The sequence below is a fragment of the Taudactylus pleione genome, unplaced genomic scaffold (genome assembly GCF_031769625.1).
Source record: "Taudactylus pleione unplaced genomic scaffold, aTauple2 ptg000447l, whole genome shotgun sequence".
Taxonomy (NCBI): domain Eukaryota; kingdom Metazoa; phylum Chordata; class Amphibia; order Anura; family Myobatrachidae; genus Taudactylus; species Taudactylus pleione.
Window position 1 is genome coordinate 2,560,179 of NW_028284849.1, and position 23,884 is coordinate 2,584,062.

The window sequence follows — 23,884 nt, forward strand, 5'->3', positions numbered from 1 at the left end:
CCAATCAGAACAGCACTAGTAGCCAGCCCCAGGATCGTTCTCTTATCTACCCCATAAGGTGCCAGCTCACAGATCCTGATTGGATCATCACCAGCAAGTCTATAACAATGAGAAGCTACAAGTAAATAACACTACGTAAATTCTGGTTGACGTGTATTTGTTGACAACTGAATGACTGCTTCCCTGTGACTTCATTATCGGGTGGTTAAGATGGCGGCCATAGCACTGTGCTGCCGCGCCATTTTATACATGAACTATCGGTGCTAGGCGTCATGTACTGTCATGTACTGTAAATGTATATGTAATAATGTGCTTTAACGTGTTATATTTAATGCACTGCGATTGTAGAATTGCATGTCTAAGTGTATAGACTATGCACATATGCGGAATAAAGAAGGATTTGCCATCTTATGTGACATAGGAAGTTATATGGTGATTGTCCTGGCTATCAGGGGGTATGGTGGTGACTAACCCAGCCTTCACTTAAAGCACCTTCTATGAAATGCGCTCCAGGGAATATTCCTGCATTGCGGAAGCTTAAGAAGAAGAAGATTGTGTTGAAGCCCAACTGGTTTGGGTCATAGATATTTTTAAAGGAGGAATGCAATGGAAATGTGAGTTATATTTACCCATTGAGAGACAATTTGTATTCTAGTCATAGAGGTCTCAGGCACAGAGGAGTACCACTCCCAAATGTCCAATAGAAACAATGGTAAATGTGGGCATGAGACCTAGGACGGGCTTTTACCCACTCTGGTACTTTGTGTTAGTATGGCATAAAAACAGGGCCTGCGTGCCCTGATTGTGTGTCAGAGAGGACTGCACTTCTAAGGAATATCTGTATGCTGTGGAGTAATTGTGTTTGCAAAGACATTTGAGCAATAACCATTGTGCCTTACGCATCTGCTTGTATCCTGTGACCGCCAGAATAGAGCAAACACTATTCCGCTCTTCAGGTGTTCTGGATTGAGCCCAGTGGCGCCAAAGTGAAACCATTTATCAGCTAGCCAATAAGGACCCAGGACCTCATTCAGAGGCGGTCGTAAACGGCCGCTCGGTCGTACGCCTAACGACCGAGAAATTGAAAAAGGAAGCAATCGCATGGCCGGTCGGTCGCAACCAAAGTGATGCCCATACGTGAACAATGCACCTCCTCTAGCTAACGAGTGATAGCAGTTAGCGATCTAGTCAATCGTTGTCAGTCGCTGTATGTTAATTTTCTTCTGATGGTTGCGGCCGCTTGTGTTGTGTTGATGCCCACAAAAATTTAAAAAAAAAACGCATAGAATAAGCCATCACCATGAAATACATTTATTCTTATTATTCGCTAATGCAAACGGCTTGAATCAATTACATGCCAATTAGCAGTGTTATTAGCTACAACAATCGATTATTAGCTGCTTGCATTGTGTGGCTCAACATAGAAACATCAATCCTAACATCAGTCACATTTGATGATATCGATTGTACTGTGTGGCTTTCGGGAGCTCCTACCCAACCTCAAGCTGTACGATCAGCCAGGCCTCTAACCTGCTCGCAGAGTGACGTTTTACTACTTCCGGCCTTCTATGTCGGTCGTAGCAGGTAATTTATGTACGCCCCTAAAACGCTGAGGCACGCCTGCGTTTCCAGACCACCACCCACAAACGCCCTTTCATGTCAATCAACCCTCGGTATCCACTTCCTGCTCGTAAGCCGTACGATCTACAGCATTTTGGATCGCAAAGCCTCGTACGCACATGCGCACAACTAACCGTGCACATGCGTGGTCTGGAAACATCGGATGCGTACGACCGAGCGGCCGCTTACGACCGGCTCTGAATGAGGTCCCCAGTGTGAATAAGCTGACACTACCCAGTAAGTGTTGCAGCAGTGCCCACACATATCAAGAAGTCAGCGGCTCCAGTTGGCGGTATAGGTGCCTGGTGCTGGCAAGTTACCCGCCCATTGCGCAGTGGGTGAAGTCAGAAATAGGCAGTTTCGGACAGCGAGAGGGAATCCCTAGAAGTGTTGGAGTAACCCCACTCAGGGACGAGTAACCACCCTCTATTCCAAGTCAGTGGACAAAATATTTGTTACTGCCTGGCACAGCAAGGTGATCCGGGCACAACGGGGCATATACATTATAAACATTGTGCAGGAAATCCCCCAAAAAGCCACTAAATGTAAATATTCCCTGCAGCAGATATATCTGCTACGGTTTCCCCTATTTTTTGTTGCAATAGCAGCTCCCATATATTGATATATTGTGAGATAGAACAAGCTCCGGATATCTTGGCCCCGTTAGCTATCATCATCTTCAGACGGCAGCCTATGGGCTACATATCACATCATTTTCCGGGAGAGGGATCCTCCGGATCCCTCCCAGGTAATAACCACTTTCATATACACTGAAGACTGCGCATGTGCGGTAGGACACCCGAGGTCCCGAGGCATAAAGTAAAGTGATTTTTAATACATCCAGGCGGTTTCTTATTACCACAAACAGCTTGCAGACAGGATAATCACACAATGCATACAGCTGTGTCCTTTTTGACTGATGCTTCGCGACAAATAGTCCCACTCAGAGCGCCAGGGCCCAAGCAACCTCGACTGCGCCAAGCGCATTTATTCACTCAAAGTGTGCATCTTATTTGCATAATTATAAAACAGAGCAACAAAACGACATTTCTAACGAGCGCTGTTCAATGGGGTGTGCACATGATTGTGAATCTGTGTAAAAAGTTGCGCCGATGTGAGCAGCCGCAGCTTTTCCTCTGACAAGTTCCGTTGTTCTTCATCTGCGAGTTTTAAAGTGTGTAAAAGTAATTCTTGTGTCGCTAGCATTCTGAGATAAAGCGACGAAGACAGAAACTGGAAAGAACGTGTAGTATACTACTCCTCTCGTAACTTCTCAGTCGTGCAGAGATTCTTGCGCAATAAATGCGAGGTCACATCTGTAGGAACGTATTTATTAACAGTAGTTTTCCGGAAATCATCCCTCAAGTTTCTTAAATGAAGTATCCTCCAAATGTATGTAGCGGTGACCACAGCATCGGCGAGATCTGCTCCAGCTTTCTCTGGGGGATACTAAATTATGAAATGTGCCCAGCTCCAATAAGCTTCTCTTTTCACACTAAGGGCCTGATTCAGAGCGGCACGCTGCGAGTATCGCGACCATCAAGCTTGCGACGAGACCCTGGGGTGGGGTCTCGGCTGCTTCAAGCCCGAGTGGATCTTCCTGCTCTAGTAGAGCAGGAAGTCCACTACTGACATCAGTAACCCCACCTACAAACGCCAGGTCTTCCTAAGGGAACGCCTGCGTTTGTCCGTCCACCCCCCCCCCTACACGCCCACAAAACGGGGCGAGCTGTCAATCAACATCGACAGCCGCCCTGTTTTGTTGCGAGCCCCGTAGCGACTGAACTTCAGTCGTTCAGCGGGGCTCGCGCACGCCGGACGCGGCGCGTGTGCAGAGAGTAACCATCGAGCCGCTTGCGAGCGGCTCTGAATCGGGCCCTAAGTCCCGATAGCTAACTGCCACTTGCAGATGCGCTGTCTGACGGTCGCACATACACAGTAAGGATTCCAGGTCCGAACCGCATAAGCGATCACTTTACTTTATCCTCTTCGCAAGGACAGTAGCCTATTGGAGCCCATGTTATGATAGGAGTTTCTTAACACATTTCCCTGATAATTAATGTCTTATTGCTGCGATAGGAAATTATACTTATCTAGACTTTAATCAGGACATTAGTAAATATACCCTACAGTAAAGGGCCCCATACACGGTGAGATTTTTACTACACGATTTGGCTGTTTTCGATCGATTGTAACGATCAACCGTGTAAAAAGTGCCTGTGTGTGGGGATGATTACGACGCTGATTGGCCACTGTCGCTGATCTTGGTCGCTGATCAATTGAACCTGCAGGAAGATATCAACCTATCGTTCACGATTTGGCACACATCGTTTCGTGTGTGTGCACGATGAACGGTGCGATGGACGACTTGTCCGACACTGATCCCGGGCCACTCCCCTACACTATTTTTAAATGTTCCAGCAGATGCATTGTGAGGTTGTCTGCTGCCAAACGATATATCGGTAATGATTTGCAAACGTTAACGAGCCACCTATATTGTTTGTACAATCGTTCCATGTGTACGCACAACATGGTTTGTTCAGGATTTTAGGGGAAGTTGCAAACGACGTCGGATCGTTTGCAAATCGCACCGTGTGCGGGGGCATTAATAGAACAGAACCAGTGTTTGTTGTTATCAAATCTAATTGCCATAATGTATTTAACAAGCAGAGTCAAAGGTCAATAGACACAGACATATGGTTCCCTAACCTATAAACTATGAAAGCACAAACACAATGACACATCTCAATAATGAATTGCATGCTGTAAGTTATATGCTTTAACATAACCAGATAAAATAAACTACGCTGAACCATGGAAGTCATGTAACAGGGCCGCATGGTGCAACGCGAGAGTGGAGAGTGACGTGACAATATCGTCTGGTGAGAGAGGGTCCCCCAGCAGACCTTTTGTACAGTGCTGAGTACACTGCTCTCGTCACACATATTTAAAGGCTGCTTTATAGTCTATTCACCTGAATGTGTCCTGTTCTGTATAAAAGCTACCCAGCAATGACTACAATGTAATCAATGGAATGAGATGTGGTTCCACCACAGGGCCCTCGTGTAGCAAGCTGTAGGGGCCCCAAGAACCTAATGTCAGCCCCTGGACAGATAATGCGTCTCACTGAGAGAGACCAGACTGTAGTATAAGACTATTATAGGCACAAACTGTTTTCAGAGCCGCACAAAACAAACAGGCAAGAAAAAAAAAAATGACCATATTATTGATGCAACACTGGTTACCGGCCACTTGCCAATATGTAAGAACATTAAAAACACATTCCCAATAACGCTTGTAAAGCCCGAACCCACCACTACGCCAAAGCCTCGAAGAGCGCAAGAATAAAGAGGCATGAATTATTTATAAAGTGCCAGACTAATTCTCTATGGCTGTACAAATGGGTAGATTACCGTCTGTGAAATACAAAACTAATTTACAATTCCAAGCTGGCACAAATGGTATAGCATACTATAGGGACGGGCAACAAACGCGTGCCACAAGGGCTGAATCCAGTCAGTGAGCACACCACATTTTTTGCAGGAAATGTTGGTACTCCCTCTGCTAGAGGGGAAAAAAACCACAGTCACCCTTTTACCATAACTGATGACTACAGAGCTCCGATCATACGCACGGGAAAGAGATTATAATATTTCATGTCTTTTCTTTTCATTTCAGGCTCTTGGAATTAAGTCACATTTGGAGAATTGATTTTTTCCATTGCAATCAGATTTTGGCTTCCAGTGCAGAAGATACAGTGGTTACTTATAATGATCAGCCAAAAGACCAGTACAGGGAATACATTTTGATCCCCTTTTATCTGGGAGAGTCTCCAAAATGCTGCTTTTAATATAAGATGTACATCGCTTCCACAACACTGCTTATAAAACACAGGCAGGAGCCAGGAATGCCCTATGCAAACATTGGGGGAGCCAACATTTCCACCCGTGCAAGTGAAACAGCGCTACTGGCCCGGCACGTTAATCTACCTATCCGGGACCTCAGCGCCATCATTGCTGCTTAACCGGGTGCTCAGCTAACCAACCAGTGAAGCCACTACGTTATACTGTCCCAAATATCACAGGTCCTCCCATACAACCTCTTCCCCTTTACATTTATACTAAGTTTGTGAAGTTTTGTTTTCTCTTTAGAGACCTTGAGATCATTGCACATATCCAACTCTATCTACAGATACATAATGATCCATTTAACTGGGCACTTGTGGGGGATCCTAAATAAGTCACACCAAGGTGGAACCCACTCCCGTGGCTGGTAACCGTATATGGGCATGTAACAGTGGTTGTGCTCTGGTCATAGCAATCAGGGGGAGGGTGTCCAGGGTATGTATCCCACCAACCAATTGGAACGCATTCTGCCCCCTTAAGCCAGGGTCCTGAACCAGTGCAATGCATCGCAGCAGCTGTACCCGCCTGGCAGGGAAGATGTTTTTGTTGGAGATAAAATGAACACAACAGAAGAGCGGATACTGTAAGGAAAAAAAGTGAACCACACATTGATAGAGTAAAACTTGTACTGGCCCCCGGGTCGCTCACATGCAGGGCCCCCCATTACACACCCTTCTTGTGCCTATTCATGCAATGATAAGTTCATTATTAATTATTATTTCCTTTTTTTTTTAGTTCCTGGAGACTTTGAGACAATACTTTCATTGTAACTGGAGCAAACACCTTACAATGCCTATATCATTATACACCTCAATGTATGAGGTTCCACAGAGCAGGCACAGAAGAGGCATCCTCCCACCCTGATGCCTCCTCATCTCCCTGCAGCTAAGCCACGTGTAAGGACAGGATGCCGATTGGTAGGGCTCACTATGATGCAGGCTGGTGCAGGAGGTACAGAAGAGGCATCCTCCCACCCTGATGCCTCCTCATCTCCCTGCAGCTAAGCCACGTGTAAGGACAGGATGCCGATTGGTAGGGCTCACTATGATGCAGGCTGGTGCAGGAGGCACAGCAATCTAGCAGTTATCTGGGAAGTGGAAAATCTTCTATGGACCTCACCGTCATCCAATGTCTGCCTGCGAGGTGCGGAGCCTGGCGGTGACTTACCTGCGGTGCTGTATGAGGAGTTTGAGGGCGTTCTACGTGAGAAGCTCTTCACCGCCAAGCTCTGCCCTCGTTGCTTCCGGCGCCAGGCGGTGCGGCACTTGGAGTCAATGCTCTGCTTGATTCTGTACCAGTCGGATTCTGTGATCCGGAATTTGTGAAAGAGGTGACCTGGGGGAAGGAGGAGATAAAAGGATATTTGTTAATGGAGGTGCAGTCCTATATTCTATCCCATATCTATATAAACATTATCTAACAGACGGTGTTCACTGAACGCGGACACAAAAACTCCAAATCCAACAAAGTATAAAGATACCCAAATAATGAAGAGAATGACGGGCTTATAATGATCAAGGCAAAACATAGGAAATAAAAACACAGTTTCCAGAATGACTGAAAATAATGTTACGGTCTAGGAAATGACTGTACACTGTTATATTTTCTGATGGTCCTGTATTATATTGTCACTTACAGTGGGATCATGGTATAAGTAATACACAGAGTTACGCTCGCACTCGCCATGGGGTGACTCTCTGTAAGAGTCTGATTGTGATCATGGAAATGACTTTGGCCAGTGAAAGAAGATTATACATATTACTGCACTTTATTATAGTCTGGGTCCTGGTATCTGATGTCGGTTTATCTTAAGGTCCAAGAAACCCCCAAATGTAAATGGTTATGAACCTCGGTGGTATAAACCTGTGTTCAGTATTAACCTGTGATTCCACTGAAGCATTATATAAAACTAACGTATTACCTCTCCACAATACATTACAGACAACTGGGGCCAGCCCATTTCTGTCCCTGATCCTTGGGGCCTGGTATGGTTGTCCCCTTTGTCCCCCTCTGTCGGCGGGCTTGCCTAGCACCCGGAAATGATATCAGCAGTAAGATTTGAAAAACTACATGGTGGTAGATAATTCAGAGATCTTAGTTGCATATATTGCTGCCCTGGGGTTGGGGTGGCCTTTGCTGGCTCTTTGGGGTTCCATGCCCCAGACTTTTACTAAGTATTAAGGACCTCCAGTAAAAAGAGACACCGGAGGCTTAGCCATATTTTTGAAAACATATGCAATTGAGATCTCTGAGTAATTTACCACCATGCAGTTTCTCAAATCTTATTGCGGATATGAATTCCGAGTGCTGGGAAATATATTTACATGTTTTATAGGTTATAAAACATGTCTACATTGCCCTAAAGCTACCAGCACAACCTACAGCCCCCCAATGGCCTCAGGGTGGAGATAAGTTTAGTGAGGTGCCTAAAATCAGGAGATGATCTGATTACACAGATGAAAATGGAAGGGGCGGATGAGGCCCAATCACAGAGCAAAAATATCTCAGGCCGGCGGAACTGAGACCCCAAAGGAACGATTAAGTAAAAAGATGGGGACTCGGTTTCATGGAGTAGGAAGCGCCGTCTCAGAGCTCCGCTGCACTCCGCTTTAACGGACCCTTCCAAAAGCAATTTACGCCTCCCACGACTGCACTGGTGTCCCGGGCATCTATATGGAGAGGTATCTCCAATCACTGATAGCAGCAAAACCCCTACAACCACGACAGGAAAAACGGCGCGCTCCCAGCAACATGGCGATTGATGGAGACACGGATGCTGCTTCTCCGGCACACATGAAAGCAGCTGCGCCCTCCTCAGACCCTGACTCGCCGCAGGTACATCGACCATCCGACTCTCCAGCCACTTATGGGGACATCGTAAATGCTATTAAAAATACCATGGGCCCCCTTTTAACTCAGGCAGTGTCTGATATTAAAGAACAACTGCACCAGTTCTCCACCAGGGTGTCTGACACTGAGCACAAATTAGGGGCTACCTTTCATGACGTTGCTGAATTAAAACTCTCAGTTAACCAACGAAAATTATCAAATGCGCAATAAGATGGATGACATTGAAAATCGTTCTAGGCGCAATAATATATGGTTAGTTGGACTACCCGAGTCGGTCAAAGGTCCGGCGCTGGCGCATTTTGCCAGAAATACCCTTTCCTCCCTACTTGGCATAGTAGATCCATGCCGTGATCTGATAATTGAGAGAGTGCACAGGGTGGGCCCACATCCTAAACCATCTGATACGCGCCCCAGAGTCGTCCTGTTTAGATGCCTTAACTACCTCCATAAAGTTGCATTTTGGACGCTTCAAGATCTAACAAAAGCCATCCTATGGGAAGGAAACAGTTTATTCATATTTCAGGATTATTCTGTAGAGCGGACGAGAGCTAGAAAGGACTTTTCTCCCATATGTAGCCAGCTTATCAAGGATGGTCGCACGTTCTCTCTCATGTACCCGGCACGACTACGCCTGTTTTCTGGAGACTCGTATAAAGATTTCCTTAATCCAGAAGATGCTGCGGGATATCTGAGGGAGGAAGCTCATCCTCTATCAGCTGATATCTCAGATTCGCCATCGTCCACGACCTGAGTATCACTTAAAATACCCTTTACATTATTTCATGCTTATGGCTCCTATATGCTGGACTTAAGGCTTTCTTCACACCACCTGTCAACCTTATGAATCGAGCACATATGTATAGAATAGGTCAAAATTTCAACTCCCTATACAGTACATGATTCTGATCTTACTGCTGGTATTATCACTCTATTGTACGTTCTTTTTGCTACATACTGTATGCCCTATTTGATATTTGAAGTGTGCCCTTATAGCCCTTTATTTCCCATACACCTAATGCTAAATATTTGCATTCTACTTCTGGAGATATGTAAGTATACCTTTGTGTTATTTCTTATGTTTACACGTTGTGGATCGGCCTGCAGTGCATTAGGAGCTCTCCGCCGGAAAGCGAAGATTAAGATGCGCTATGCGGCAGACACTCTTGTTATCTACATTATTCGGAAGTCTCCTATATGCAAATACTCAATATGTTACCCTTCGGGGTCTCTTTGTACTATGTACATTTGTATCTAGATACCTTGACTTTCATGTTTTGATAATAAAATTGCTTATTCCGTCGTCGCATGTCCCACTATTTATGTCTCCCTCATGTGTCTTCCTACCCGTCTCCCCCCTCTATTTTTGTGCTACCTTGGTGGCAAAATATTACTTATAATATGTACCCTCACATTTCTGTTGGAACATTCGGCTCGTGGGAACATTGGAGGAATCAACTCTCCCACTAAGAGACGCAAAGTTCTCTTATACCACTCCAAACAGAATAGAGACCTCGCATTTCTTCAGGAGATACTGTACATCTTGTTGGGGCAGAAATGATCAAACTTCAGAGGATGAATTGGTCCATTATTGCTTCTGCATCCTATAATTCTAAAGCGAGAGGCCTGGTTATTCTTTGTAAAAGATCCTTAAACATGGAAATTACCTAAATTATAGCAGATCCAGAGGGTAGATACGTCATTGCAGCTATAACGTATATGAATACTAAACTTACTGTATGTAATGTATACTCCCCTAACAAATATACTAAGTCTGTGTTTCAGTCTTCAATTGATAAACTGTCCCCATATAATCCCTCCTCTTTAATAGTCTGTGGAGACTTTAATCTAATCTCTTTTCCCTTCCTTGATAGAGCCTCCACCTCCTCAGGCATCCCTTCTCTTCCTAAACTAGGTATTCCGCTATTTGCTAAAAATCTACAATTGACTGATGTTTGGAGAGCACTAGACCCAATAGAAAAAGATTTCACATGTCCATCTTCAGCTCACAATTCCCTCGTGAGAATTGATTATTTATTCATCCCATCTACTCTCTTCTCAAAGATCTCCAATGCCACCATAGAGCCAATAGTACTCTCTGATCATGCCCTGGTATTGTCCACCCTTCATCTGGATCATAGCCCTTGTAAGCAATGGCCATTCCCTTCCCACTTGGCTGGCTCCCTTATATTTAGAAGTAAACTGGAATCGGCCTGGGAAAACTACAAAATAACTAACTCTGCTCCCATAGGGGCGTGTTCAATTACCGGCGATATTATCGCACCTGCGATAATATCGCAGATTTTTCGCAGATTTTATCCCAGATTTTTCATGTAAAAATGGGTCCAAAGGGTTCTGTAAGAAATACCCACATTTTTACCCAAAAATAGGGAGTTTGCCAAATTTTTCGCCTGCCCTAGGCTGGAGAAAAGTTTTCTCCAGCTTTCAGGCGAAAAACGGACGTTTTTTTCGCCGTCGTTGGCGAAATCGGCCGCAAATCATGCAGAAATTGGCTGATCGCGGCCAATATATCGGCCAATCGGATGTCCGATTCGCAAACGACGGCGAAAATGGACGATCTCGCCTGTAATTGAATATGGCCCTTAGAGTCCGATCCCCCTTTATTTTGGCAATCAGCTAAATCAGTCCTTAGGGGCACCATAATTTCTGACACCTCCTCCGTTAATAAAGACTATGCCTCTACTTATATTATCTCCAAAACACATTTACAGATTATTTCCAAAAATGTAAAACTGATCCGACTACATCTAACAAATAAAATTACTATACCGCCAAGGCACATTTTGATGAATACTTACAAGTCTTGGGAGATAAATATCTCTCTGCAGTCAACTACCGTTTCCATAAATTTGGCAATAAGACTGGTCGTCTTCTCACTAACCTTTTAAGTGGAAACCGTCCTCCTATGATTTTTCACCTCCTAGTAACCCCAGATGGCTCTCTCTCCAAATCCAACACACAAGTGGCTGAGGTCAAGAAAACCTTCTATGAATCTCTTTACTCCAGCTCTGACCCACCCCAGGGAATAGCCCCTCCTCCAGATCATACTGAACCAATGGATTGGGATTCTCTTTCTTTTCCCCAAGTACCAGCTGACTCAATACCTATGCTATCAGCTCCCATTACGTCTTCAGAAGTCAATAAAGTCATATCCCAACTTAAATCCACGAAAGCCCCAGGCCCAGATGGCTTTAGTTGAGAATTCTACAAAATTTTTGCTCCTAAAATAAGTGACACTCTCGCATCAACCTTCAATTACATAATTTCCCAGGAATCTCTCCCGCTCTATTTCAACTCTGCCATCATTAAAATACTTCCAAAACCTGGAAGAGACCTCTCCCTGCCTGGTTTTTATAGACCCATCTCCTTATTGAATCAGGACTATAAAATCCAAACACTCCTCGATAAATGTCCATAAGGTTATCTCAGCTCTTCAGGCCAAGTCTTAGCATTCAGAAACCGAAGAGAAAGTCATCCTCTCACTAGACGCCGAAAAGGCCTTTGACCTGATCAAATAATCTCACCTTTACCAAACGCTCTGCAGCCTGCCTGGAAGCCCGCCCGCACGCGATCCTGCTGCAGTGTGAGTGACAAGGGGGGAAGAAATGTGGGTTTTGTGGGGACCAGACATTTTTTTCTTCTTCGTGGGTACCAGCCATAGTTTATTTTTTCGTGGGAACCAGTCATGTCATTTTTTTTTAGTGAGAACCAGCCATATGTTATCCAGCCATATATTTGCCTATTTAGTGGGGAACAATGCGTTTTGTTTTGTTTTTTTGTTTCTGTGGGGCAAGCCATAGGTTTCTTTTTCTGTGGGGAGCAATTCTGTGGGGCGCAATGTGGTATGGTTGTTTTTTTTGTGGGGAGCAATGTGGTTTTTTTTTTTCTGTTAGGCCAGCCAATGGGATTGTTTTATTCTTGTGGGGGGGGCAATGTAGTGTGTTTTTTATTCTTGTGGGGGCCAATGTAGTGTGTTTTGTTCCTGTGGGAACTAATGTAGTGTGTTTTTCATAATCCGCGCACACCGCATCGCCGGATAGTGTGCCTTGGCAATTTTAAAATCTTGTGTAGTTTGCCGCGAGTTAAAAAAGGTTGAAAATCACTGAACTACAGGTTAGTCTTGAATGTGGGCCTGAGTCATGTGCTGGAACAAAGGTCTTGATGGAACGGGAGAGGGTCATTATTAAGTAGCAGTTGGTTACATGAACACTGGAGTGCAGCGAAGTTGGATAGTACACTGCGAATGACATGATCACCTACCTCTGCACACCATATATTTCCCAAGCGCGAGTCACATAGAAAATCCGGCAGAGCCTATGAGCTGTACACATTGCAGGTTGCACACAGTAAAAATATATAAAGTAATGGTGTGTAACAAAACCATGGTTATTAGTAAAAGTGTAGGAACTGTTTGGTTTGTTACCTATTTAATCAATTTACAGTATTTCTAAACCAATGTAACAATACAGTAGAATCTCTGAGAAGCAGCAAAAGGTTCTGATTGAATGACGAATACTTTCCACAGACAGATACAATCATAATCTCCGTTATTATAATGTGTTGTGTTCCATTGCTCAGCCTAATTCTCTATGTCTCTCATTACATGTGCTAATGGAAGCTACCAAGGAGAATGTCCTTCCTGTGCATTAGAAAACATAATTGTCAGGATTAATGCTGTACGATTACAATCCCAGGCCTGCCACAACGGATTACCAGTATGCACCAGGCACCACGGAATACATGCGGGCTGACAAAGGGTTTGCATCACGGGCCTTGTGTAAAACCAACGTGTCCAGGGGCGGCTGTAACAATGCGGCCTTGATCTACGCTTCTTATAATGAGATGGAAACGGGATTATATGAAATAGCGCAACCCTAACCACGAGACCCCAGATCACTACACCCCATCCCTTGACTGGTCTCCCAGCGGTTATGTTTCCCCACAATGACCGTGTCCCTTTCATTTCATGGTACAGTGCAGTCATTCCACAATTCCCAGTAGGACAGTAAATTAATACGTAAAGCTTCAGCAGCTCAAGCAACGATCAGGAGAACATATATAAATGCTTTATGGGCCGTAACATGGCGAGATCCGCATGCACACGTTTCACTCATTAAACCTTCAATCTGGACATGGATAATGGATCAAAGATTTTGTTTGCACCCCAGATCCTCATCCATTACAATCCCTTAATGAGGCACAATTAACTCCAGTTTCCAGTGATGAAATCATAAAATCGCCCTCAATGTGTATTATAAGAAACAGGCTTTGAGCATTATGCTGTTCTACAGAACTCAACCCTTCACTAACGTGACAAAAGCCCGGACAGAAGAACAGAAATCTGGTCTGATCTAATGGAGATATAGAACCAGCCAAACAACCGTCCTGCCAGCTAAGCCGGTTTTCATTTGCTGTGTTAACCCCTCGCCGGCGAAATCCAATATTTCTGGTGCTATCAGTTCCATATCCATGACGATAGGATCCATAACAACTTCCAGGTGTGAGCCGATATCACCAGAGGCGGCAGCTATGGGGCAGTATCTGGCTTCAACACACAGACAGAGAGCAGATGGCAGAGGCGACTACACACTACTTTATAGGGTAGCGAGATCAGCGCCATGGGCGTACCTAAAATCAGGCTGTGTGGGGTGTGTTATGAGGTGTTGATTACAGGCTTCCATGTCTGCAAACTTCACAGAGTTCATTACAAAGAGGAATGCTGGCTTCTGTGTATGTACCAGGGACTCTTACATTTTAAATGATTTTCTCTACCACCCTTCTGTGTAACGAGACTCATTATTCTCATCCACATATTTATAAGGCTTGTTTAGTAACGCTGCATAGATGGCAAGGTAGTGTCATACAGGGCTATAGTACGTGGATCTCCTCCTGGCATCGCTCCCAGATGTCACTTATACAGTGAATCGCCTCCATTAGTGTTATCTCTGCCACACGCCCCCCTAGTACCACCCTGAATCAGACCGATCTTATCTCTGATTGGTTGCTATTGGGACAACGAGAGCCCTCAGCACCTTGTTATCACAGGCCTCTATAACCAAATAGGAAGGGGTGTAGTAGGTATTCCCGCCGAACGGATGCTCGGCGGTTCAAATCCCGACAGCGGCAGCTCGGCAAGGGTGAAAATCCTGATCGTCCCTAAGGTAAGTATCGCTAACCTAATTCTACCCCCTAACCCTAACCCTCCCTCAGGGGTGCCTAACCCTAAACTCCCCCCCAAGTGCCTAAACCTAACCCCCCCTTCCCCGGTGCCTGAACCTAACCTCCCCCCGGGGGTGCCTAACCCTAACCCCCCCTTCCCCTAGCCTAAACCTAACCCCCCCGGGGGGGATGCCTAACCCTAAGTCCCCCCGGGAGCCCTAAACCTAACCCTCCCCCCCGCGGTTGCCCGCACCCGGCTTACCTTTGTTCAGTATGCCAGGCACCGATCTTCCGCCGTCTGGTTAATGATAGGCGTCGAGTTTTCGACGCCTGTTATTAGTACCACGCCGGGATTAGAAAGTCTGGAAGCCGGCAGTCGGCATTTAGACCGTCGGCTTCCAAACTACATCCCATAGGAAGCTACTAAAACAAAAATACATTCACAGCAAGTATAGCCACAAAAATACAACACAAATCTCTATATTAGTAATTAATCTGTACAAATATTCCACTCCTCAGTCAATACACTTGCCAATTACTACGCTGAGGAACATATTTATAGACCATTTTCCCTTACAAGTAGCACTAAACAAATGACGATGACATTAATAATAATAGGTTCCTGGTAGGGATGTGCAGGCTCGGTTCTACTCGGTTCCGTTCGGTTCTTTTTACCGGATCTTATTGGGTTTCAGCTGTCACGAGTTTTGGATAGCCAATAAGATTCGGTAAAAAGAACCGAACGGAACCGAGTAGAACCGAGCCTGCACATCCCTAGTTCCTGGGTAACATAACACACTAAGCTACACGGCTTCCCCATTGTAGGGAATAGGACTGTACTGTATTTCTGCAATGCCAATAAACATTAAAAGCGCATTAAAATCATGTATCCGTAAATAGGATAAACTGGTATTTCAGCCTCAGACAATAGATTGCGTTACATGATGCAGCGATGTGCTGGCCGCATTACAGGACACTATTAGAGAAAAGGTCAGTCTGATTTATGTAGCTAGGAGGAAGCCTAAAAGGCGGATTGGGACATAATTACGGTGTCTCAGGAGAGGATGCTTCCAGCTGTAAACAAAGCAGTGGCGTGTATTCTTTAATACGCCTCTCTTGTCATGCTCTAGATAGATAGAAACATAAAACTGTGCTGGCCTCTGCGGGATTATAAATTGTCCCGTTACTTACAGTAACAGGGGTAGGCGGATATAACTTTGGCTTATTGTGTGGATTAGCCCGAGCGCTGTCCAACTCCTTTCAGAATTGGGGATTTGTCTTCAGACCCCGGCGCAGGTCCGCTGGCCGCTATGTAATAATTACCGGGTAATGAGAGTAGGAAACACTACTGGCCATCTAATGCGTTGTGTTGGCCCGGGGGCTTCCACGCTGACAGTACTGTATATCAATAGGCGCAAGGTACAAATGTCATGTACTATTAAGAAACAACTTGATACATTTTGCGGAGTTGACGGGAGGAGGGAAACTGGTTTCAATTTACGCAGGAGGTGGAATAACAATTTATTGTTTGTGTCTTATTCAACAGTACATATAATTTATTTGTTACAGGAATGTTTACTATTCGTGCCATTTAGTGTTACGCCTCATACCTCATATGCATTTAGTGTTACGCCTCATACATCATATGCTTTAGGTTTTGTATCTAAAAACTGTTGTCCTGGAGATTGTACCGAGGGACTGTACAGAGCCGCTCCCCTTAATATACACAGCGAGGGCACTTATTATTATTATACACAGCGAGGGGACTTATTATTATTATACACAGCGAGGGGACTTATTATTATACACAGCGAGGGGACTTATTATTATACACAGCGACGGGACTTATTATTATACACAGCGAGGGCACTTATTATTATACACAGCGACGGGACTTATTATTATACACAGCGAGGGCACTTATTATTATACACAGCAACGGGACTTATTATTATACACAGCGAGGGCACTTATTATTATACACAGCAGCGGGACTTATTATTATACACAGCAAGGGCACTTATTATTATACACAGAGAGGGCACTTCTTATTATACACAGAGAGGGGACTTATTATTATACACAGCGAGGGCACTTATTATTATACACAGAGAGGGCACTTCTTATTATACACAGCGAGGGCACTTCTTATTCTACACAGCGAGGGCACTTATTATTATTCTACACAGCGAGGGCACTTATTATTATACACAGCGAGGGCACTTATTATTATACACAGCGAGGGCACTTATTATTATACACAGCGAGGGCACTTATTATTATACACAGCGAGGGCACTTATTATTATACACAGCGAGGGCACTTATTATTATACACAGCGAGGGCACTTATTATTATACACAGAGAGGGGACTTATTATTATACACAGCGAGGGCACTTATTATTATACACAGCGAGGGCACTTATTATTATTATACACAGCGAGGGCACTTATTATTATACACAGCGAGGGCACTTATTATTATACACAGCGAGGGCACTTATTATTATACACAGCGAGGGCACTTATTATTATACACAGCGAGGGCACTTATTATTATACACAGAGAGGGCACTTATTATTATACACAGAGAGGGGACTTATTATTATACACAGCGAGGGCACTTATTATTATACACAGCGAGGGGACTTCTTATTATACACAGCGAGGGCACTTATTATTACACACAGCGAGGGGACTTATTATTATTATACACAGCGACGGGACTTATTATTATTATACACAGCGAGGGGACTTATTATTACACACAGCGAGGGGACTTATTATTATTATACACAGCGAGGGGACTTATTATTATTATACACAGCGACGGGACTTATTATTATTATACACAGCGAGGGGACTTATTATTATTATACACAGCGAGGGGACTTATTATTATTATACACAGCGACGGGACTTATTATTATTATACACAGCGACGGGACTTATTATTATACACAGCGAGGGCACTTATTATTATACACAGCAACGGGACTTATTATTATACACAGCGAGGGCACTAATCATTATACACAGAGAGGGCACTTATTATTATACACAGAGAGGGGACTTATTATTATACACAGCGAGGGGACTTATTATTATACACAGCGAGGGGACTTATTATTATACACAGCGAGGGCACTTATTATTATTATACAAAGCGAGGGCACTTATTATTATTATACAAAGCGAGGGCACTTATTATTATACACAGAGAGGGCACTTATTATTATACACAGAGAGGGGACTTATTATTATACACAGAGAGGGGACTTATTATTATACACAGCGAGGGCACTTATTATTATACACAGAGAGGGCACTTATTATTATACACAGAGAGGGCACTTATTATTATACACAGCGAGGGCACTTATTATTATACACAGCGAGGGCACTTATTATTATACACAGAGAGGGGACTTATTATTATACACAGCGAGGGCACTTATTATTATACACAGAGAGGGCACTTATTATTACACACAGCGAGGGGACTTATTATTATTACACACAGCGAGGGGACTTATTATTATTATACACAGCGAGGGGACTTATTATTATTATACACAGCGACGGGACTTATTATTATTATACACAGCGAGGGGACTTATTATTATTATACACAGCGAGGGGACTTATTATTATTATACACAGCGACGGGACTTATTATTATTATACACAGCGACGGGACTTATTATTATACACAGCGACGGGACTTATTATTATACACAGCAACGGGACTTATTATTATACACAGCGAGGGCACTTATCATTATACACAGAGAGGGCACTTATTATTATACACAGAGAGGGCACTTATTATTATACACAGCGAGGGGACTTCTTATTATACACAGCGAGGGCACTTCTTATTATACACAGCGAGGGGACTTATTATTATACACAGAGAGGGCACTTATTATAATACACAGAGAGGGGACTTATTATTATACACAGCGAGGGCACTTATTATTATACACAGCGAGGGCACTTATTATTATTATACACAGTGAGGGCACTTATTATTGTACACAGCTAGGGCACTTCTTATTATACACAGCGAGGGCACTTCTTATTATACACAGAGAGGGCACTTCTTATTATACACAGCGAGGGCACTTATTATTATACACAGAGAGGGGACTTATTATTATACACAGCGAGGGCACTTATTATTATACACAGCGAGGGGACTTATTATTATACACAGCGAGGGCACTTATTATTATTATACAAAGCGAGGGCACTTATTATTATTATACACAGCGAGGGCACTTATTATTATACACAGCGAGGGCACTTATTATTATACACAGCGAGGGCACTTATTATTATACACAGAGAGGGTACTTATTATTATACACAGCAACGGGACTTATTATTATACACAGAGAGGGCACTTATTATTATACACAGCGACGGGACTTATTATTATACACAGAGAGGGGACTTATTATAATACACAGAGAGGGGACTTATTATTATACACAGCGAGGGCACTTATTATTATACACAGAGAGGGCACTTATTATTATACACAGAGAGGGCACTTATTATTATACACAGCGAGGGGACTTATTATTATTATTATTATACACAGAGAGGGCACTTATTACAATACACAGCGAGGGGACTTCTTATTATACACAGCGAGGGCACTTATTATTATACACAGCGAGGGCACTTATTATTATACACAGAGAGGGCACTTATTACTATACACAGCGAGGGGATTTATTATTATACACAGCGAGGGCACTTATTATTATACACAGAGAGGGCACTTATTATACACAGCGAGGGGAGTTATTATTATACACAGAGAGGGCACTTATTATTATACACAGAGAGGGCACTTATTATTATACACAGCGAGGGCACTTATTATTATACACAGCGAGGGGACTTCTTGTTATACACAGCGAGGGGACTTCTTGTTATACACAGCGAGGGGACTTCTTGTTATACACAGCGAGGGGACTTCTTGTTATACACAGCGAGGGCACTTCTTGTTATACACAGCGAGGGCACTTATTATTATACACAGCGAGGGCACTTGTTATTATACACAGAGAGGGCACTTACTATTATACACAGCGACGGGACTTATTATTATACACAGCGAGGGCACTTATTATTATACACAGCGAGGGCACTTATTATTATACACAGCGAGGGCACTTATTATTATACACAGCGAGGGCACTTATTGTACACAGCGAGGGCACTTATTATTATACACAGCGTGGGCACTTATTATTATACACAGCGAGGGCACTTATTATTATACACAGAGAGGGCACTTATTATTATTATATACAGCGAGGTCACTTCTTATTATACACAGAGAGGGCACTTATTATTATTATACACAGCGAGGGCACTTCTTATTATACACAGCGAGGGCACTTATTATTATACACAGCGAGGGCACTTATTATTATACACAGCGAGGGCACTTATTATTATACACAGCGAGAGGACTTATTATTATTACTTAAGGGGTACTTCAGTTAATTAGAAAATAAAGGACATTACATTTATTAGTAAATAACAATAATTATGCAATATAATAATAACAATATAACAGCAATATGTAATTTTAAATCCCTTAATTACAAGGGGAGGTTTTCTATACATTTCCCAGTATTCATATGGTATAATGAATGGGATGCAGTCAGGAAACCGACAAACGAAATGTCAACCGCCGGCTTCCCGACTGTCAAATCCCGTCAGCGTACTAATGACAGGCGTTGAAATCCCTAATGAATAACTTTGCACATTAGAGAAAACTTAGCATAAATGAAGCCACTCATGGAAATACATGTTACAGACAATTGAGAAAGCGAGCTGTAGGTTATAGACATAAATATTAATAACAGATATGATTGGATAAAACCGAAGATCACACTTGCCAGCTGTGCTCAGCGAGTATGTTATGGTGAGGCTGGTACTGTCCAGAACCACTTGGTACAGATTCAGAGGCGCTCGCTATTTGCGAGCGTTCGCTCTGAATCAGGGCGTCTTTAAAAAAAAAATAATCCACCTCCAGGCCGCTCGCATAGCTGTGGGTGACCACACACAGCTTGTGCGGGTGGCCTGGCGATGGTCGCGGTTATCGCGACCATCGGGCTTGCGACGAGACCCTTGTGGTAGGGTCTCGTCCACCGCAAGCCCCAGTGAACTTCCTGCTCTAATAGAGCAGGAAGTTCACAACTGACATCACGTGTGATGTCAGTAGGGCCGCCCCAAAATGGCAGGCGTTCCTAAGGGAACGCCTCCGTTTGTGCAGCCACCCCCTGACCCGCTTAAAAAACGGGGCGAGCTGTCGATCACCATCGACAGCCGCCCCGTTTTGCTGCGAGCCCCGAGCGAGTGAAGTTCTCACTCACTCCGGGGCTCGCACGTGCGTATTGTCCGAACATCGACCCGCTTGCGAGTGCTATGTGCTCGCGAGCGGGTCTGAATCAGGGCCTAAGCCCCCCCCCCCCCCCACGAATAATATTTGGATGACATTTTCATGAAACCCTAAACCGAGCAGATTTCATGCACAGTCCTTCCATTGATTTTTGTCCATCTTCCAGCTAAAACTATAGGGGTGTGCAGATCCCGGCGGCAGACACTGAAGCAATGACCCTCTCATGAGTTACACAAACCATCATTAGACACTGTACATAAAGTGTATTTTTTTTAAAATACACATTTTATTTTGTAATCTTTATTAAATCTTCCAGAAAGATAAATGTCACCAATTTAGACTTTTCTGTCGAGACCTATACAGCGTCCCAATTCTACCGGGACAGTCCTGGGAGCTTTGTGTCACGTTCCCTGCGCTGCTCGGATGGGGCTAGGGACTCCTTTACACCATCATGTAGGAGAGGAAATGGCCCAAGGACTTTATTGTGTGGTACCGCGGAATTAGGGCCCATTAACTCATCATGTCCTAAGGCAGCACAAACTGCGCAGCATGGCGCACACAAGTAGTAATGGGTGGGGCGTATCAGAGCTTAGACGGTGCGAGGAACGAGAAAATTGTGTTGGAATGGTCGGCGTAGAAACAAATGCGTTAGTGGGTGGAAAGATGGTATACAGGAGATAAGAAATTAAGAGCAGACGATCAAATAAGAAATTTGAATTAGAGAAGAACAAAGTGTTGACTATACAGAGGCGTTAAGAAGACAAATATACAATACAGGGCCCGATCCAGCGATGGGCGCTAATGCCCTCGCTGCTGTGTCGTTAGCTGGGTACACACTGTGCCGACGGATCCGCCAACACGGCGGCTGATAAGGTAAGTTATACAGTCTTGCCGATCAGCCGCTCGATGCGTGTTCCCTGACATCACAACTGGGTGGGCTTTTCAGCTGTCAGTCACCGGCCCTCCCTGCAGCAAGTGTATGGGTGGTCGGCTGACCGCCCGTACACGCACCCAGATGCGCCGATATAGCTACAGATATATATCGCCCATCTGTTATGCTGCAGAGCAGATGCGATGTGTTTGTGAATGACGTCGCTCGTAGACATATTGGGGGTAAACACCTGCCAAAGCGCTCGCAATATATCGGGCGTTGGATTGAATGGTCGATATATATCGCCCAGTGTATACCCAGCTACTGTGCCAGATTATGCAAATGTCGCAACCCCCAGGATATGTGTTGAGACGCCTGTCTGCGGCTTCGCAAATCCAAGTGATCACATACAAAGACGCAGCCACAGATCCTTCGATAATCGAACTTGTGAGTAAGATGGCCATGGAAACTGAGACGCCGGAGACAGTTATCTGCGTACTGGATTGCAGGCTGTGACCCGCCCCGATAACGGTCACAACGCGCCTGCATTTTTGCCGCCACACCCCAGTTCCCCCGAACGGTGAAAGACTGTCAAGCAAGCGATTACGGTAATGGATTTTGATGCATGCGCCATACAACTCATATGCGCAAACATCATAATAGCGTAAATCTCTGAATAAGGCCCATAGTAAGTAATTGTTACAAGTCGCGGTCACAACTTGTCTCCCTCGAGCAGTTCGCATTCCCTGGATGTTGTTGTTCCGGTTCCCTCGGTTGCTAGGCGATCGGCACGCCTCAGGATGTCACATGCTATCCTTAGCACTGCGTGATTGGATGGTCCTCCTATTTATACACACTGGCTTTTTGCCGCCTCGCCGACTATAGCATTCCTGTGGGTTCCCTCGGCTCGGCTGCATGGTCAGCGTTCTGTTCCTCCTCGTGGTGAAGATTCTGGTTTTCCCGTAGTGGCTTCCGTGCTGTCTCCGGCTCTCCAGCTTCTCCTACGGCTTCCTAGCTGCACTTATAATACCGTGCTGCCATCGGCTCTCAAAGCCGCAGCACCTACTACCAACTCTCTACCATCGGCTTTTGCCGCACCATTGGCACCTTAGCCGCACCAGCAGCTTCCGTGCTGTCCCCGGCTCTCCAGCTTCTCCTACGGCTTCCTAGCTCCACCAATACAACCGTGCTGCCATCGGCTCTCAAAACCGCAGCACCTACTACCACCTTTCTACCATCTGCTTTTGCCGCACCATCGGCTCCCAAAGCCGCAGCATCTACTAACAACTTTCTACCATAGGCTATTGCCGCACAATCGGAACATTCGCCGCACCATCGGCTCCCAAAGCCGCAGCATCTACTACCAACTGTCTACCATTGGCTATTGCCGCACCATCGGCACACAAGCTGCACCATCGTCTCTCAAAGCAGCAGCACTCATAATCAGCTTTCCACCATCTGTTCTTGCCACACCATCGGTACACAAGCCGCACCATAGGCACATTGGCAGCACATCGGCAGACAAGCCACACCTCACTAAGCTACACCATTGACTCTTCTTGTTTATACTCTTTCACTCATCACAGGATTCCGACCGACACTCCTGTAAGCTGCTACTACTCCGAGCAGTAAGTCCAGGCGGCCGCCTAAGTACCGGTGAGCTATTAATCTCTAAGGGAACAACGGGCGGTTGTTAGTGGCGGAAAACCTTGTAAGCCTGAGTTCTAGATGGCTTACTAGGAGCGGTCACTGGAATTCATAACAGTAATAAGTCAGGGAAGATATCCAGAAACATTGGGGATCATGCACAGTAAGTAAATGGAGAAAAATCGGAGAATTGTGCAGCGTGAAAGGAACAGCGCTGCTGACATGTAACCAAAGACAGCGTCACACAGTGGTCCCCGGCAGACAGACAGACAAGCCCCGATTGTTACCACTTAGTGCCTGAGAAAGAAATCTCTTTGGCAGAGCATACACCAAGGCACGGCCAGGCCTGGCAGGACACAGAAAAAAGGCCAATAAAACACGGACT

General features: G+C 44.7%; 1 protein-coding gene across 1 annotated transcript in view; it reads right to left on the minus strand.

Moving 5' to 3' along the window:
* BANP (BTG3 associated nuclear protein) overlaps nt 1-23,884 on the minus strand; it is a 493,255-nt gene that overhangs the window by 225,618 nt on the left and 243,753 nt on the right. Inside the window, exon 8 of the mRNA XM_088447981.1 lies at nt 6,693-6,860. Coding sequence (XP_088304107.1) covers nt 6,693-6,860 — 168 coding nt within the window. The remainder of the gene's footprint in view (nt 1-6,692; nt 6,861-23,884) is intronic.